This window comes from Lucilia sericata, unplaced genomic scaffold (genome assembly GCF_015586225.1).
Source record: "Lucilia sericata isolate MDLA Ls3-8-SP2 unplaced genomic scaffold, ASM1558622v1 Contig000071F_arrow, whole genome shotgun sequence".
Taxonomy (NCBI): domain Eukaryota; kingdom Metazoa; phylum Arthropoda; class Insecta; order Diptera; family Calliphoridae; genus Lucilia; species Lucilia sericata.
The window spans coordinates 284,508-303,818 of record NW_023994105.1 but is presented as its reverse complement, the minus strand read 5'-3'; the positions used below and the strand labels follow the sequence as shown (position 1 = coordinate 303,818).

General features: G+C 34.4%; 2 protein-coding genes across 2 annotated transcripts in view; one reads left to right on the top strand and one right to left on the bottom strand.

Moving 5' to 3' along the window:
• The window catches only part of LOC119616426 (insulin receptor substrate 1), a 244,219-nt gene that overhangs the window by 986 nt on the left and 223,922 nt on the right, over positions 1-19,311 (top strand). The window lies entirely within an intron of this gene.
• LOC119616431 lies at positions 10,073-12,208 on the bottom strand. Its single transcript, XM_037972764.1, has one exon. The coding sequence runs from the start codon at positions 12,206-12,208 to the stop codon at positions 10,073-10,075; it is 2,136 nt and encodes a 711-aa protein (XP_037828692.1).

The following is a 19,311-nucleotide window of genomic DNA, read 5'->3' as shown; positions in this document are numbered from 1 at the left end:
CTGAAGTTTTTTGTGATAATAACTAATAAACAAAAATATTTATTTATTGGACAATTATTAATTCTATAAGAAATTAGACATCTGTTACATATTAGACTAAAAATGTTTAAGACCATAGGTAGCTCCATCTCTTAATTATAAGCGTTAACCTTCAAATTATGAAAATTTTATTTTGTTAAATATTGGTGCTTTAAATTACCCCACTATTCATCCAGATATTGATGTTAACTGCATTAATGAACACTTTATTTCTAATCAATTAAATGTGAATGATGGTTCATCATTGTGTATTTTCACAGTTTTCTAATAATATAAATGTAAATAAAGTCTACCTCAGTGGGACAGATGGTAACATTTTTAAATAACATTTTTAAAAATTACTTTCCTTATATAAGCAAGTAGGTATCTTTTATATTTTATTTATAATATTTTTACTTCGTTCAAATACCCCAATGCCTGGAAATTTTCTAAGATAATTTCTATTCCTAAAAACAGTGGTCAACCTGCAATTGATAACATGAGACCTGTTAGTATTTTGGCATCGTTATCTAATGTTGTTGAAAATTTAATTAAGGATCAAATTACAAAATTGATTGATGACAAAAAATTACTCAATGAATGTCAATATGGTTTTCGTCATGGCCGTTGTACAAATTTTCTTCTAACTGAATTAACCGAATCAATTAGAGAATTTTCTAATGCGGGTAAGGTCAGTGTTTTAGTATCAGTTGATCTGTATAAAGCATTAGATCAAGCTAGACACACTTTGTTGATTCATAAACTAGGAACTAGATATAATTTTATGGTCTGGTGGCAGACAATTTGCTGATACTGTTTCGGCTCAATCCGATATGGTTCAGTGTAAATGCACAAAAAGAATAAAACACAAATGATTATTAGTTTTATAAAAGGAGAAGATTTGTCTTCCTTTATTTATATATTACCTTAAGCATGTATGCACAACAAGAAGTGCTCTTTAAGGCTTCTAAATGACGAGTGAAAACAACTACTTATTTCTAAGTATATGGAGGCAAACAAAGTTTATATACAGTTAGCGGTTTACTTGTTGAATTAATAATAGTTTTCCATCAAAGATGTACTCTAAAAGTAGTAAATCATTAGGATTTACACTTAGAGGAAAAATACCGCAAATAATCGATTTGTACTTAAACATTGCCGGCCCCCTTTCAACACTTAAGGTGTTGTAACTAAAAAAAATAAATAAATGAGTCATTAAGGACTCTCGTGGACTGTTTTTTCCAAATTAAAATGAGCCATGATCAGACTCCAGTTTCTCTACATGGGTCATTATGGACCCCGGTTGAGCCATGATGAGACTCCGGTTGAGCCACGATTTAGACTCCGGTTTTTACTACTTGGGTCATTATGGACCCGTTTGAGCCTCTGGTCGACCCATTAAGAGACTCTGGTTGAGCCATGATGAGACTGGTTGAATCACTAAAGACTCTTGCTGAATTAAAAAGAATTTAGGGAAAGGTTAGTAAAGTAAATTGATATATAGTGATCATTTAGGAATTCGAAACAACAAGTCTGCCATACAAAGCGATCAATAGTAAAATTAGTCAAAAATTCTTCTTTCCATCTTTTACGAATCTATTAATACAGCGTTAGGGATAGACGTAAATCTCGAATTATCTATATTTAAATATTACCTCGTAAAGGTTACAATAAGTTTTTGCACATAGTGCCTTGTAGACAAAATGAAAATTAATGCTTTACAAACAATTTTAATAAGTTGCGGTACTATTACAGATTGATAAACTAACTAGTTCCTACATCATTTGGGTTCATTACGATTCCATGTTGGAATGTTTCTATTTTTAGTTGGCCTATATCCGAAACCGAAGGCAGATTTCCTGAAATGCTTGGCAAAACAGATGCCGAAGTGTTTAATAAAAATGATGAATCAGTACTAGAACCTATTATCAAATTACAAGTCTTCGTCGAAATGTCCGAAAATTCCTCATTTACGCCTGAAAACTTCGCTGTTTCGGAAATGGTTGGCAGCTTTAATCTTTTCATCAACTTTTCAGAAATAATAGTACATTCTGAAGCAGGGTCAATTAAAGCTCTAACTTGATATCTACAACCATTGAGTATCAAGTCGACTGTTGCTGTACCCAAAAGAGCAGAATGATTTCTACGAGTATGGAATATTTGTCGTTCAGTCACAGGCACCATGACTGAACGACACCATGACTGATCGAACGTAGTAGGTCTTCCATCTGTTGTACCTGACAAAATGGGTCGTTGGTCATTAGGAGTATTATTAGTGGGTCGTAAAACCACACTAGAATTGTCATCTAATGAATTAGCTAAATTACCCAAAGGAATAAAATGGTTTTGACTGGTTTGACTGGTTTGTCGTTCAACTATTGCGCCTGACGTAGTCGGTCTTTATACTAATGCAGTTGACAAGTTAGTAGGTCGTTGGTCATTAGAAACAGGATTGTATGGTCGTAAAACCAAAGAAGAGTTGTCATCTAATGACGCAGGAAGTGCATTTCTAGAGTTTTGCGAAACTGAAGAATCCCGATGTAGTGAAGTATGGTGCCGCTTATTACAAATAGAACAACGATGTTCGCTAGTGCAATCCCGAACATCATGTGATCTAGCAAGACAATTTATGCAGCAATGAAATTTTTTAACCGTTCTAAATCTCTCAGGAATAGACATTTTATCAAACTGACGGCAAAAACGAAGTAAATGACCCGGTTTTTTACATAAAACACAAGCATTCGTAGGACCTGTATTCGAAACATGTGTCTTTTCCTTGCGTTCAATACCTTTCTTATCAGTGTTGGAACTCATAAGATCGCGTATGCAATCTAACGTTTGGATTCTTTCGGTCAAAAACATGTCCAAATCTTTCCATAAAGATAAGGCAGTTTTGTCCTTAACACTTTGTTCCCATAGTGTCACTGTCTGAGACGGTAGTCTTTGTACGCAAATAAAAACGATAATTGGATCCCAATTTTGAGTGGGAATCTCATATATCGACATAGCAGTTAAAAATCCATTGATTCCGCCCTGTAACCTTTTCAATGAGGAACTATTCTCCTCTGTTATTGTCTCCAAACCAAACAAGCACTTTAGTTGATTATTAACTAGCATTCGAGGATTTTCGTACGTATTTTTCAAACTTTTCCACGCTATATCAAACCCAGCATTAGTCAACGGACATTTAGATACAATTTCTCTCGCTTCGTTTTCTATTCTTTTCACTAAATAACATAATCGCTCGATATTACTAAGCCGACTGTTATTAATATATAAGGCAGTAAAAAGATCCCTAAATGTAGGCCATGAGAGATAATCGCCGTTGAAGATGTCCGTATCACATGGCGGAAGAGGTAAATTATGACTAACATTATCAAAATTTGAATCATTGTTTGGATGAGGGGAAACTTTAGGCTTAGTCTTTGCTTCCAATTCATCAATCTTAATTTTTATCGACTTTGAACATCGCACATAAACATTTAGGGTACTCTGAAATTTTTTTTCAGCCACTGGAATATCTTCTGGCTCGGCGTCTTCAGAAGATTCAAGGTCATCTAAACACTTATCGAAAGTAATTTTCACCTTTTCCCAACACATCTTCAATTCACTTTTTAAAACTTGGAAGTAGTATACGTGATGTTCTTCCTCGCGAATATTATTAAAGTTTGCCTCAAATTTTATAACGGCGTCTGAAGCACGAGTGAAACGTTCGAGGGCGGTCAAAGGCATTTTTCACAATTTTAAGATTGGATTGTATTCAGTAAAACCGTATAAAAATGGAAGCAGCGTTCAAATTCACAAAAAAATTGAATTTGTATTATAAATTTCTAAACTAACTATTTTAAGTCAAATCGACCGACCGTAGGGTAACTAACAATAAATTAGTAAAAGGAGGAAGAAGAAGAATTTTATCTTTCACAACACAATTACTAATATTAAATTTGTGTGAACAAACCTTGCATTAAATGCAGTCACTAATTATTTTGATCACTATGTGTTTCACTATAAAATTTACACCAAAATAATTTTCATAAAATTTAATTATTGAAAATAATTTATTTATTTAAGTATTTGCCGAAAAAATGCAAATTTTAATTATCAATTATGGCTGTTGTCCAATGTAAACAAACGCAGCCTTGATTTTAAAAGTACCGATTACTATCTGTCAACAGGTACTGTATAAAATATAATCGCGCAAGGAATACCTATTAAGAAAACAAACTTTTTAAGAAACTTTTTTCACATTTGGCAAACTTTTTTTCAGAGTTGCAAAAAGATACTTTTTCTGCATGCACGTGTTAAAACTACATAAAAAATGTAAACAAAAGAAAACAAACCATAACAAAAGCCAATGCTGTATTTATAAAATTTTTTAAATGTTGGAATAAATTGAAAACAATAAATTGTGCAACAAAATGGACAATAGTGATCGATAGGGAATCGATCCCTGTATTGATTTTTTTGCGGGGTGCTTTCTATCGAATGCTGTGACATAACAAACTTTGACAAATTCACAAATCTAACGAAAATGAGGAAAATTTGTTTACACAAACAAATTTTAAAATATTCAGTGTGCACCAAAACAGCCAATAGTGGTCGATAGTGAAGCGATTAAGGAATCGATCCCAATATTGATTTTTTTCCGGGGTACTTTCTATTGGACTCTGTGATGCAACAAACATCTGCAACTTCAACATCGATCCCTATATTGATATTTTTCCGGAGTACTTTCTATTGGACAAAAAAGAGAAAAAAGTTTTTATACAAAAAAATTTTAAAAAATTCCGTCAGTTAATAGTGATCGATAGAGAATGCTGTGATGTAACAAACTTTGATAAATTCTCAAATCTAACGAAAAATACGAAAAAGTTTTTACATAAAAAAATGTTTAAATATTCCGTGTGCACAAAAACAGTCAATAGTGATTGATAGGGAATCGATTAAGCAACCGATCCCTATATTGATTTTTATTCTATTGGATGCAGTGACGCAACAAACTTTGACAAATTCTACACTACAAAATTTTAATTGTATTCTGTGTGCACCAAAACAGCAAACAGTGATCGATAGGGAATCGATACCTATATTGATTTTTTTCCTTGGTGCTTAAATAATATTTAAAAATTTTTAAACAGAGTTTTTCTAAATATGCAAATTTTTTAAAGTTTGTTACGTCTCATCATCCGTTAGCAAGTACCCAGAAATAAAAACAAAATGGGAATCGATTCTGTTTCGGCGTATATCCGATTCGATTCAAGATGGACAAACCAAATATGTTTCCCAATGATAAAAAGTAAAACACAAGAAAATTAATGAAATTTCAAAATCAGAGAATAAATCTCTTTCTTTATTATTTACCTTTGTAAATGTTAGTTTCAAAAAACTCTTTGCACAAGTGCAGTAGATGGCTTCACTTTGGCTAATAACCAAATCAAACTTATAACTAAATAATGGAGGCAAACAATGTTTAAACACCGTTAGCGGTTTACTCGTTAGTTTTATTATAGTTTTCCATCAAAGATGTAAACTAATGGTAGTAAATCATTAGGATTTACACTTAGAGAAAAATGCCGCAAATAATCGATTTGTACTTAAACATTGCCGGCCCCCTTGCAACACTTAAGGTGTTGTAACTGAACTTACTGAGCCATTAAAGGGCTCGCGACGACTATAGTAATAATAAAATATTTTCCTCAATTCAAAATGAGTCATAAAGGACTCCAAATTTATTTGAAATATATAATAGCCATTAAGAGACTGGTTGAGCCATTACGGGACTCTAGTTGAGCCATAAAGAGACTCTAGTTGAGCCATAAAGAGACTCTGGTTATATTAAGATTTTGAATCTTATTTAGTAAGGCGACAAACCCGTAATGATCCAACCAAAAATGCTATATTGGGCAAGTGGAAGCCCAGGGCTCTGATGAATCCTGTCCCTCAAAATCATTGGTGCAATCTCCGGCCCCAAAACCAACGCTACTTGACCGGAATGATTAAAGGTGGGATCGGCTAACTGGAGACCTTTAAACGGCTCCAGGATCAAATCTGACACTGTGAGAGGAGGTGTTTTTACACGATCCATTTGATATACTCTCGCCAGTACAATAATACGCTGAGTATTCTCAAACCTCGATTCAACTTCGATTCTACAATGTTCCTGATCATTAATCTTTATCTTTGGAATTCTTAGTTTGGCGACTAAATCTGCACAAATATAACTATTCTGGCAGCATAGATCCAGAACAGACCTCACCAAAACTTTATTTCGAGGCAAACACAGGTTAAGTTGTATAGTCGGGGAAAAAGCAACCGCTTGTCGCAATTGTACATCCGCGAATGACGCTGCCTGACGCTCATTGGTTTTTGTAGACTTGGTTTTGGGGTGGAGAAGAAAATGGTGAGCTTCTTTACAAAACTTACATTTTGCTGAACTTTTGCAATTTTTGCTAACATGACCGCTTAATAAACAGCGATAACAAACTTTGTGCAATGCCACTTTGCGAAATCTGAGCTCAAGGTCCATTTTCTCGAATTTACGGCAAAACCTTAACAAATGGTTTTTGCGGCAAATTGGACATCTCGGCTTTTCCCGATTAGGATGCGCTTGCTGATCGACAGGATTCGAACCCGAAGCTTCCACTTGTTCAGGTACAGTAATGGTTGGCGGGGGTACTATAGTTGGTTCTGCAACCACTTCCATAGCAGCTTCTTCTGCTGCGACGGGCCAACCTCTTCTTATTTAATGGTGGAACAACGGACTCCACTTGCATGGTTGGGGAATTCAAGCTTAACGCTGCTACCTTTAAGCTCTCAACAGTTAGACCCTGGGATCCAGTAACTTCATTGGAGTTGTCCTCGTTAAGGAGCTCTTCCTCAGTCAAAACTGTGGTAATTGGCTGTAGTTTTCTAACAGAGTCCATTGTTCTAGGGAAAATAAAAGGTTAGTAGGGAAATATTGACATAAAGTGATAGGTAAGTTAATCTTGCAAAACAACAAGTTTGGTTATCGGTCTTTTAAGTATCCCATTTGACGTCCGAACATCAACTACTCGAACGTGACCATCAGTACCATTATAAACCTGAACTACTCTTCCTATCTTCCATGAAGTAGCAGGTAACTGTTCATTTCGTAAAACAACTAAATCATTGATCGAAACATCTCTTTGGGGATGTTGCCACTTGTACCTTTTATGCAAAGTTGCTAAATATTCCTCTTTCCAACGTTTGCAAATATAGTGAACAAAAGCCTTCACTTTCCTATAACGATTCACAATACTAATTGGTCTGTCAAATATTGTTGGCTCCGGTGGAGCCAGTATTGCGGATCCTATTAAAAAATGACCAGGAGTGAGTGCAGTAAGCTCATTAGGACTATCAGGCATAGGACACAAAGGACGAGAATTCAGACATGCCTCAATCCTAGCCAGGATCGTAGACAATTCCTCAAACGTATATTTACAATTTTGAACTTCTTTCCGAAAATGGAGTTTAAAACTTTTGACTCCAGCTTCCCATAAGCCGCCCATATGAGGGGCGCCAGCTGGTATAAATTTCCATGACAAACTCTCATAACCTATTCTCGAACTCATTCTGGCCTCGCATTCTTTTAAAAAGGTTTGAAAATTCCTAGCTATTTCATTTGACGCTCCAACAAAGTTCGTACCATTATCCGAAAAAATAGTGTGAGGACAACCTCTTCTAGAAATGAATCGATCAAAGGCCGCTAAAACAGCGTCAGTAGATAGGTCTGAAGTCGCTTCTAAATGTATGGCTTTGGTCGAAAAACAGACAAATACACATACATAACCTTTTTTTATTAAACACGAACGACCAGTAAAGTTTTTCACATCGAAAGGACCTGCAAAATCAACTCCAGTGGTTGTAAATGGTCTATCGATTGTGGTACGTTCCGGAGGTAGCGCAGCCATAATTTGACTGTATGAACGTTTTCGATCTATCGTGCAACGTTTACAATGATGAACCACTGTCCGTATCAGGGTTCGCAGTCTAGGGACCCAATACTCAGTTCGATAAACTCTCAACATTAATTGATTTCCACCATGAATCGTCAGCCTATGAACAAACTCCGCTACAAGTTTCGCAAGCCGACACCCGTAAGGTAATATGATGGGATACTGCTCTCGATATGACAACGAAGGTGACCTCACTAATCTACCATTTAATCTCATAACATTTCGCTCATCGAGGAAGGGGTTTAAAGGGATTAAAGAGCTCTTTGATGGTAAAGGTTTCTTATCCACAATACATCTATATTCATTAGCATAATAGGCCTTTTGAGCTACAATAGCTAAACGAAGTTTCACCATTCTAATCTCTTGACAAGAGATTCTACTAGTCTCATAAACAAAACGCCCTTTCCTCGTTGGATGAGTGGCGTTGAAAAATCTGAATATATACGATATAACGCGTAAAGCTCTAGATAGCGAAGAAAATCTTTCTATCACATCCTCAAAACGGGTAAAGAAGGAAGCATTAACTTTCGTCTTTCGAACTTCTAAGTCAGTGTCCATATTATCCAAACTCCGGATTTCCCATTTAGATTGATCCTGACATAACCACGAAGGACCATGCCACCACAATTCATTTCGGGATAAGGTAAGAGGATCTACACCTCTACTACCTAAGTCTGCAGGATTTTCTTCTGAACGCACGTGAAACCAATTGCGGTTGCCAGTGTTCTCTTGGATGCGACAGACCCTATTTGCAACAAATGTTGTCCAAGAATAGGGTGGTTTGCGTAACCAAGCCAATACTATAGTTGAGTCAGTCCAACAATAGATACGCTCAATCGGAATTTGAATGTCCCGAGCAACATTCTTAAGCAATTCCGACGCCAAAACCGCACCACACAATTCAAGGCGAGGCAATGACACAGATTTTAATGGGGCTACTTTGGTCTTGGAAGTTAACAAGCTCGAAGTAATTTCGCCACATGGTGACTTTATACGTATATATAATACTCCGGCATAAGCTTTCTCTGAGGAATCAGAGAATAAATGAAGTTCAGTGACCGAATCTCTATAATAATTAACCCATCTTGGGATTTTAATAAAATTTACTTGGTTAAAGAACTCCACAAATCTTAACCACTCTTTCCTAGTAGAGTTTGTAAGAGAATCGTCCCATCCTATTTTGTCAAGCCAGATACGTTGCATAATTATCTTTGCTATGACAATAACTGGACTTAACCAGCCTACTGGATCAAAAAACTTTGCTATAGTAGATAACACCTCTCTTTTCGTATAAGACGTTTTAATTTCCAAAGGACATACTCTGAAGAAGAATGAATCTAACTGGGCATTCCAAAAAATACCTAAAGTTTTTGAACTACTAGACTCCATGAAAGTTAAAAGCTTTGCGTCAACCAAATGTCCAGGAGGCAAATCCTTTAAAATTGACTTGTCATTCGAAGTCCATTTCCTGAGTTCAAACCCGGCAGCCGATAAAGCCCTAATCAACTGATCCCTGGCTAACAAAGCACTAGACACTTCATGAGCTCCAGATAACACGTCGTCGACGTACATTCCTTCCCTTAAAATCTTCGAAGCCAATGGGAAGGTTTGCTCAGAGTCCTCTGCTAGTTGTAGCAAAGTCCTAATAGCCAAATAAGGAGCGCAATTAATACCAAATGTAACGGTCTGCAGTTCATAATCCACAATCTCTTCATCAGCTGAACTTCTGTAAAGAATTCGCTGGAATGGAGTGTGAGATGAATGGACCCTAATTTGCCTATACATTTTAGAAATGTCACAGTTAAATACAAACTTAAATAGTCGCCATCTCAAAATCAAACTAACCAAATCAGCTTGCAAAGAAGGTCCTACAAATAAACAGTCATTCAAACTTTTACCATTAGAGGTCCTATTCGAAGCGTTAAACACCACTCTAAGTCTTGTGGTATTACTTTCCGGTTTTAAAACTGGAAGATGTGGCAAATAGCAAGAGTAAGTAACGACCTTATTTCCAGTCCCCTTGGGCCTCATGTGATCCAAATCCAGATACTCCTTCAGCACTTCATCGTACATTTTCTTCACATCTGGTTTTCGTGTTTCAACACTCCTGTCCTCGAGATTCCTAAATTAATTTCCTGAGGGAACTCAGGTTTAAAGGGTAATGATACTACATATCTTCCCTCTGAATCACGAAAGGTAGTCTTTCTATAGATTTCCTCACACATTTTATCGGATTGCGATAGCACTTTCCGTCTTGGTGGCTGTTCTAACTCCCAAAATTTTGTGAGATTCTCATTTAAATTATCCTCCTCTGAATGGGTAATCGTAGTGGAGAATACATTGATAGAATCTTTTGGCGAAATGTTAACGGGTCCTGTCAGAACCCAACCAAACACAGTCTTCTGAGCCATTAAACTACCAACTATATTATTCCGAACTTCATTCAATATAATACGTGGATATAGGTCAGCGCCAAGTAATAAATCTACTGCCCTACTTTTGTAAAAGTTACGATCTGCCAGTCTTATATTTGGTAATTCACCTTTTATTTCCGAAGGACAATTGAATGAAGGCAAATTTCCGGAAATAGAAGGTAATACAAAAGCATTAGCTTCCAAATTAAAACCTGCATCTAGTGGGGAACCAACTCGAATAGAGCAACATTTCCTCGAAGTTGTAGAAGCGTCTTTATGAACACCGGAAATCGTAACATTCGTAGAATGTGACGGAAGTCGCAGTTGATTTCGCAAATGTTCCGATATGAAAGAGGCTTCCGAAGCAGGATCAATTAATGCTCTAGCTGGATACGTTGTATCATGACTATGAACCGAAACCATAGCTGTTCCCAATAAAACAGACGAATTTTGTAAAATATGGAAGACTTGGCGATTCGAATTAGTTGGAGCAGTGGCGGAGGTAGAAGCTTCTTGCAAATTTAATTCAGGCGTATTGCCAATTATTGCAACTTTAGAATTATTAGCTATAGGTGGTGAAGCAGAATTACCAACTGGATTCTCACGATGAAGCAAAGTATGATGTCTTTTCCTACAAACGGAACAACTATGTTCGCTCTTGCAATCCCTAACCTCATGGCTTGGTGCAAAACAGTTCACACAACAATGATGTTTCTTTACTACGTTATACCTCTCAGAAACAGACATTTTTTTGAATTGACGGCAAAAACGTAATAAGTGACCCTGTCTATGACAAACTACACACGCATTCTGAGTGCCTGTATTAGAAACATGAGCCTTTACTTTCCGTTCAAAACCTTTTTTATCAACATTGGAACTCGTTAGATCGCGGATGCAATCCAAAGTCTGAATTCTTTCGGACAAAAACATATCCAAATCCTTCCATAAGGATAAGGCCGTTTTGTCCTTGATGCTCTGTTCCCATAATGTCACGGTCTGAGAAGGTAATCTTTGAATACAGATAAAAACTAGAATGGGATCCCAATTTTGAGTGGAAATTTCATAAATTGCCATGGCAGTAATAAAACCATTAATTCCGCGTTGCAACGTTTTCAAAGACGAGCTAGTTTCTTTTGAAATTGTCTCTAACCCAAACAAACCTTTCAACTGATTATTTACTAACATTCGAGGATTTTCATATGTATCCTTCAAGCTTTTCCAAGCGATATCAAAACCTAGGTTAGTCAATGGACATTTAGATACAATCTCTCTTGCCTCCTTATCCGTCCTTTTTACCAAATAACATAACCGCTCTATATTACTAAGGCGACTGTTATTGATATACAATGCGGTAAAAAGATCCCTAAACGTGGGCCAAGATAGGTAATCGCCACTGAAAATGTCCGTGTCACAGGGAGGTAGAGGCAAATTATGACTGACGTTATCATGGTTTGTATCATTATTAATAGTAGGAGACTCTTTAGGTCTCGATCTGGCCTCAAGTTCATCAATTTTTAGTTTTATAAGCTTTGAACAACGCGCATAAATGTTCATGGTGCTATTAAATTTGCTTTCAGCCACTTGGATATCCTCTGGCTCCGCGTCTTCTGATGATTCAAGATCATCAATACACTTATCAAAGGCAATTTTCATTTTCTCCCATAACATCTTCAGTTCGCTGTTCAAAACTTCAAAATAATAAACATGATGCTCCTCTTCGCGAATGGTATGAAAATTAGCCTCAAATTTTATAACCGAATCCGAAAGACGGGTAAAACGTTCGAGAGCTGTCAACGGCATTTTCAAAAAAAGTTTTAATTCGTTTTACTATTGACAATCCTAAATTGTATTCAATAAATTTCAAAGGTCACTGTACTAAGTCAATTCCACCGACCGTAGGGTGACTTTTATGCAATTGCAAAAAGAGAAGAAGAAGCAAAAAATTACAAGATAAATGCTTGCAAACCACACGAAAATAAATAAACGCAAATCTACAAAAAATAAATTAGAGAATGCGTAAATAAACAAATTTACTCTTACGATTATATTGAGAGTTGTTTCCTCTAACGGCTGTGCTTTAGATAGAATTATATTTCTTTTACCTTTTTTCGCTAACACTAGCCGCGACTTGAAGTTTATTTAAACACTTATTTATTTCGAAAGTACTTTATAATCTTATTAATCGAGTGTATATAAAGGAGGAAAAAAAAGAAAAATGCACCGCTTATAACTTTACTCGATATTGTTTATTCTAATTAACTTCTTAATCTTCAATTATCAAAAAAAGCACAAATTTTTAATTTTAATTATGGCTGTCCGTCTTTATAAACAAACACAGCCTTGATAAAAATGGTACCGATCACAAATGTCAAAGGGGTACTGTATAAAATATATTTCCCCAGGGATGTATTTGATAAATTTAATTCACAATAAGAATTAATTCACAGTAATACAAAAAATCCCTTTTTGACACTAACCAACTTGTTGTTTCTTAAGAAATATAAATTTATACTTCGCAAACACACACACAAGTACATATATGTGTATAATTAATTTGTGACTTTATATTTTTCAACAAAACTACCACTTTTAATGCCAAATTCACTAACCTTATTTTTTCCAATTGATGTTGATTCCAATTTAAAGGGCTTTGTATTTCCTTGTCAAGGAGACTTCCTTTGTAAATGGATAAATTTTCCTTGTGTTTAATCCGGTCCGAAGGAACAATGTTTCGGCGTATATCCGATTCGATTCAAGATGGACAAACCAAATAAGTTTCCCAATGATAAAAAGTAAAACACAAGAAAATTAATGAAATTTCAAAATCAGAGAATAAATCTCTTTCTTTATTATTTACCTTTGTAAATGTTAGTTTCAAAAAACTCTTTGCACAAGTGCAGTAGATGGCTTCACTTTGGCTAATAACCAAATCAAACTTATAACTAAATAATGGAGGCAAACAATGTTTAAACACCGTTAGCGGTTTACTCGTTAGTTTTATTATAGTTTTCCATCAAAGATGTAAACTAATGGTAGTAAATCATTAGGATTTACACTTAGAGAAAAATGCCGCAAATAATCGATTTGTACTTAAACAGATTCCTTTATCAATACCTTATCGATCAGCATTGACAATTTTTTGCTCACAGAACATTTAATTTTTTTTTCATATATGTAGAAACTTTTGCGATTTTTATAAAATTTACTGAGTTATGCAAGTACACAGAAAAAAAAATAATTTTGTGATCGATTCGTATCCCGGAAAAAAATCAATATGGGGATCAATTCGTTCATCGATTCTCTATAGATCTCTATTGACTCTTTTGGTGCACACAGAATATTTTAAAATTATTTTGTATTAAAACTTTTTAGCCTTTAGTTAGATTTGCGATTTGTCAAAGTTTGCTACTTCACAACATTCGATAGAAAGTACCCCGGAAAAAAAATCAATATATTGATCGATTCCTTAATTGATTCCCTATCGATCGCTATTAGCTGTTTAGGTGCACACTTTCGTTAGATTTGTGTATTTGTTAAAGTTATTGTTACGTCATAGCATCCAATAGAAAGTACCCCGAGAAAAAACCAAATAGGTATCGATTCCTTAATCGATTCCCTATCGTTCACTATGGGCAGTTTTGGTGCACACCGACTCACAGTGGGGCAGAATCGAAATTTTTTGGAAATAAATCTGGCATTTCTAAACGGCTGATCCGATCGGGATAAAATTTGTCGTGAGCGTAGCCAAGGAGTATTCGAGTTTAAGTTTTGAAGATGAACCCTACAAATGCCCCAGGGACGGCGCTGTGGCGGCTCAAAGTAGGGTACCTACGACATGTAAAATTTTTAAACTCGTGCCATTTTTTTGTTTTTCACCCAAATACAAAGATTTTTATATTTTCTGAAAGCGCTTGAGATCTTAAAAAAACATGCTTGGACATACTACTTATCTCTTATAATATCCGAGTTATAGGCATTTAAAAATTTAGTGATACAAAATTTACCATACCTTGGTCCGTCTTTTTTTGAATACCGGGCGTAATTTTGGACCAAATGGACTCAATTTTTTTGTTAGTTAGACAACAAAATTATCCAATAATATACAAAAAATTTCAGATCAATATCATTTACAGATCCAAAAATATACGTTTTTTAATTTAAAAATTCAAAAAATTTTAGATTTTTGCCGTTTTTTTGCCAAAAATGTGTCTTAACTCTTTTATTAATAAAATAAAATTTTCTTTAAGAACATATAACAATTTTATAGTTTTCTAAAAGGTATCTTTACGCAGAACGCTTTGGCGTAAAAAACTTGTCCTATTTTTTGAAAATGTTGCCACTGCGTCCTTCCGAATATGACCTATTTTTTATCAAAACTTCAACTTTGGGCGACATGTTCTAAAATCCCAAAGCTGGGATCAGAAAACTGAAAGCAGTTTTGGAAACCTCAATATGTTTTCTATTTACTCCAAAAGTATTTTCCCAGCCCTGAAAGAAATGTGGACCCTATAGGCAAAAAAGTAAAAATCCCATTTTTGGGATTTTCATTCCTATTTTTGGGAATTGCGGGATGCCCTTTGACCTTTTCAATTTTTGCATTTTCTTATTTGAAATGACAAATTTAACAAGCGTTGAAAATTTCATTGAGTTTTGTTCATAAATAAAGATTTTGTCATATATTACATATTTGTTTAATTTCTAAAACTATGATTTATATCAAAATTTTAATAGGGTCGCAGATAGCTACAACAATTTAGTCCATATTTATCCCTTAATATCTTTTTTAGTTAGATATGGAAATTCTCGATTCTTTACAAAAAATTTCAAGCAAATATCTCAATTACATTCAAAAATATGTTCATTTAAACCTGTATCCTTTAATTTCATATTTTTCATATTTTAGTATTAAATATGACAGAACATATTTATATATTATATTTACCTATTTTCTATTTGTTTGCTTATCCTTATAATTGAAAGGTCCTATTATGCTTAAATTTTCAGAAATTTATAACTATTTTTTACCTAAATTTTTTCGACAGAAAGGTAATGATAATTTCGATTCATTCACTAATAAGAAATATCAATGACTGAATTACAGGTTATAGTAATATAGTCCTAAATGTTAATAGGTAGACAATTCGTAATTTTTTACTTTGGAATACCTGTATCGGAAATGACAAGAATTGGTATATAAGTAAACTTCTCAGATTTTAAGTACCATATTTAATAAATCTACAATGAAGATTACATTAAAGTACGAAGAGTTGTGTTCCGTTTTATGGAGTGTATCTTCAAAAGGGCCAGAAAGAATTGAAGACATTTCAAATTATATAAAAACTACATATAGTAGAAAAGTAGACAAAACAGGCATATCAAAAATTGAAAACTTTTTGATGTAAAAAGTAAGTCTGTGGATGGAAATCAAAAGAAATTTCGATTAAAATTTTGTAGTTGGATGGAAACTACTACGGAAATCTCAACTTACAACACATCAACAGGAGCGCCTTGCAAGTCATACGAAGACTTATGTTCAAGGTCAAAAAAAAAGAGGGTCACACAAAAATTTTTTTCAATCTCAAATGAGGAAATTGCAGATACATTTAACGAAATGCTGAAATAGGAAAACCAACCTATGGATGCCGTACATATTGCAACTATTCTTCCTAATGCATCACCAAAACGACTTAAGCGAATTGTGGAAAGTATACCAACTCCAACATCACAATCAAATTTTACTGAAGAGGAAGCAATAGCGCTTATGTTGGAACTGGGTCTCAGTCGAAATAAGTAACAAATATTAAGGAAAGCTCTGCATGAAAAAGGACACAATATATTACCATCATACAAGGCGATCCAGGAAAAAAACAAACTATCCTACCATCACCTATTGCTGTTAATGATGTGGAAGCTTGTATTGATATATCATCTTTGCTCGAAAACACAGCATCAAGAATTGTGTCAGACTTTTCAGAAGACCAACTAAGGAAAATTCATAACTGTGATGTTGTCTTAATGTGTAAGTGGGGATGTGACGGTTTATCAGCACTTCCAGAATACAAACAAGCTTGTGGAAGTCGGACATTAGCAGACTACAAAAGTGTATTTATGTCATCATTAGTGCCATTACGAATTCGTTCATATTGCCTTAATCCATCATCGTCAAGCATCGGAAATTCATTTGAAGATATATGGATCAATACAACTCCGGGTTCAAAAAATTTTTGTAGACCCATTGGATTTGAATATATAAAGGAGTCAAAGAAAACAACAAAAGATTTAGTGGAATATTTAAAAGATGAAATAAATGCACTGGAGCAAATAAAAATAAAGGAATTCTCTATTGACGTATTATATCAGCTAAGCTTAACAATGATTGATGGAAAGGTCAGCAATGCCATAACAGAAACTTCTTCCTTCTGGAGATGCTCAATATGTAATGAGAAAAAGTCGCAATTCTCAAATATAAACAAAAGCAGAAGTATTAATGAAGAAGTCCTGTCTTTCGGAATTTCACCAATTCATGCCAGAATACGATTTTTGGATTACTTTTTACACATAGCATACGACCTCAAATATAGAAGTGTGCCAGAGAATCTTACTAAATCAACAAAAAATAATGAAGAATTGAAAGAACTGAGAGCTGCGGAAAAAAGCAGAATCCAAGAAGAATTTAAAGTTCAGATGGGATTAAACATCGACAAACCACTTCTAAATTGCGGTAGTACAAATGACGGTAATACGGCGAGAAGGTTTTTTCGTGATTTTGAAATTACTTCGAAAATAACTGGAATCGACAAGGAGTTGCTTCGAAGAGTTAACACTATTTTAATGGCACTGAATAGTAAACATAAAATTAATGGAAATCGATTTGGGGAGTATACATCTGAAATTTCTAAATTACTTGTATCTCTGTATCCATGGAGGGAACTAACACCAACAGTACACAAAGTATTGTGTCATGGTCAAATAATAATTGAATCGAATATTCTTCCACTTGGAGAGTTAACAGAAGAAGCCCAGGAAGCGAGGAATCGAGATTTTAAGCATGTTCAACTATTCAGCTCAAGAAAATGCTCCAGGCAATCACAGAATGAAGATATTTTTAATGGTTTACTTCTATCTTCTGATCCTGTTCTTTCAACTATGCGAAAAAGATGGATTTGTTATGAAACTCTATCATCTCAAAACAAAACAAAACAAAAAAATCAATATGGGGATCAATTCGTTCATCGATTCTCTATAGATCTCTATTGACTCTTTTGGTGCACACAGAATATTTTAAAATTATTTTGTATTAAAACTTTTTAGCCTTTAGTTAGATTTGCGATTTGTCAAAGTTTGCTACTTCACAACATTCGATAGAAAGTACCCCGGAAAAAAATCAATATATTGATCGATTCCTTAATTGATTCCCTATCGATCGCTATTAGATGTTTAGGTGCACACTTTCGTTAGATTTGTGTATTTGTTAAAGTTATTGTTACGTCATAGCATCCAATAGAAAGTACCCCGAGAAAAAACCAAATAGGTATCGATTCCTTAATCGATTCCCTATCGTTCACTATGGGCAGTTTTGGTGCACACCGACTCACAGTGGGGCAGAATCGAAATTTTTTGGAAATAAATCTGGCATTTCTAAACGGCTGATCCGATCGGGATAAAATTTGTCGTGAGCGTAGCCAAGGAGTATTCGAGTTTAAGTTTTGAAGATGAACCCTACAAATGCCCCAGGGACGGCGCTGTGGCGGCTCAAAGTAGGGTACCTACGACATGTAAAATTTTTAAACTCGTGCCATTTTTTTGTTTTTCACCCAAATACAAAGATTTTTATATTTTCTGAAAGCGCTTGAGATCTTAAAAAAACATGCTTGGACATACTACTTATCTCTTATAATATCCGAGTTATAGGCATTTAAAAATTTAGTGATACAAAATTTACCATACCTTGGTCCGTCTTTTTTGGAATACCGGGCGTAATTTTGGACCAAATGGACTCAATTTTTTTTGTTAGTTAGACAACAAAAATATTCCAATAATATACAAAAAATTTCAGATCAATATCATTTACAGATCCAAAAATATACGTTTTTTAATTTAAAAATTCAAAAAATTTTAGATTTTTGCCGTTTTTTTGCCAAAAATGTGTCTTAACTCTTTTATTAATAAAATAAAATTTTCTTTAAGAACATATAACAATTTTATAGTTTTCTAAAAGGTATCTTTACGCAGAACGCTTTGGCGTAAAAAACTTGTCCTATTTTTTGAAAATGTTGCCACTGCGTCCTTCCGAATATGACCTATTTTTTATCAAAACTTCAACTTTGGGCGACATGTTCTAAAATCCCAAAGCTGGGATCAGAAAACTGAAAGCAGTTTTGGAAACCTCAATATGTTTTCTATTTACTCCAAAAGTATTTTCCCAGCCCTGAAAGAAATGTGGACCCTATAGGCAAAAAAGTAAAAATCCCATTTTTGGGATTTTCATTCCTATTTTTGGGAATTGCGGGATGCCCTTTGACCTTTTCAATTTTTAACAAGCGTTGAAAATTTCATTGAGTTTTGTTCATAAATAAAGATTTTGTCATATATTACATATTTGTTTAATTTCTAAAACTATGATTTATATCAAAATTTTAATAGGGTCGCAGATAGCTACAACAATTTAGTCCATATTTATCCCTTAATATCTTTTTTAGTTAGATATGGAAATTCTCGATTCTTTACAAAAAATTTCAAGCAAATATCTCAATTACATTCAAAAATATGTTCATTTAAACCTGTATCCTTTAATTTCATATTTTTCATATTTTAGTATTAAATATGACAGAACATATTTAAATATTATATTTACCTATTTTCTATTTGTTTGCTTATCCTTATAATTGAAAGGTCCTATTATG

Bases quoted from the DNA above. Each gene is read 5' to 3' on its own strand.
- LOC119616431 (XM_037972764.1), bottom strand. From the start codon at position 12,208: ATGCCGTTGACAGCTCTCGAACGTTTTACCCGTCTTTCGGATTCGGTT.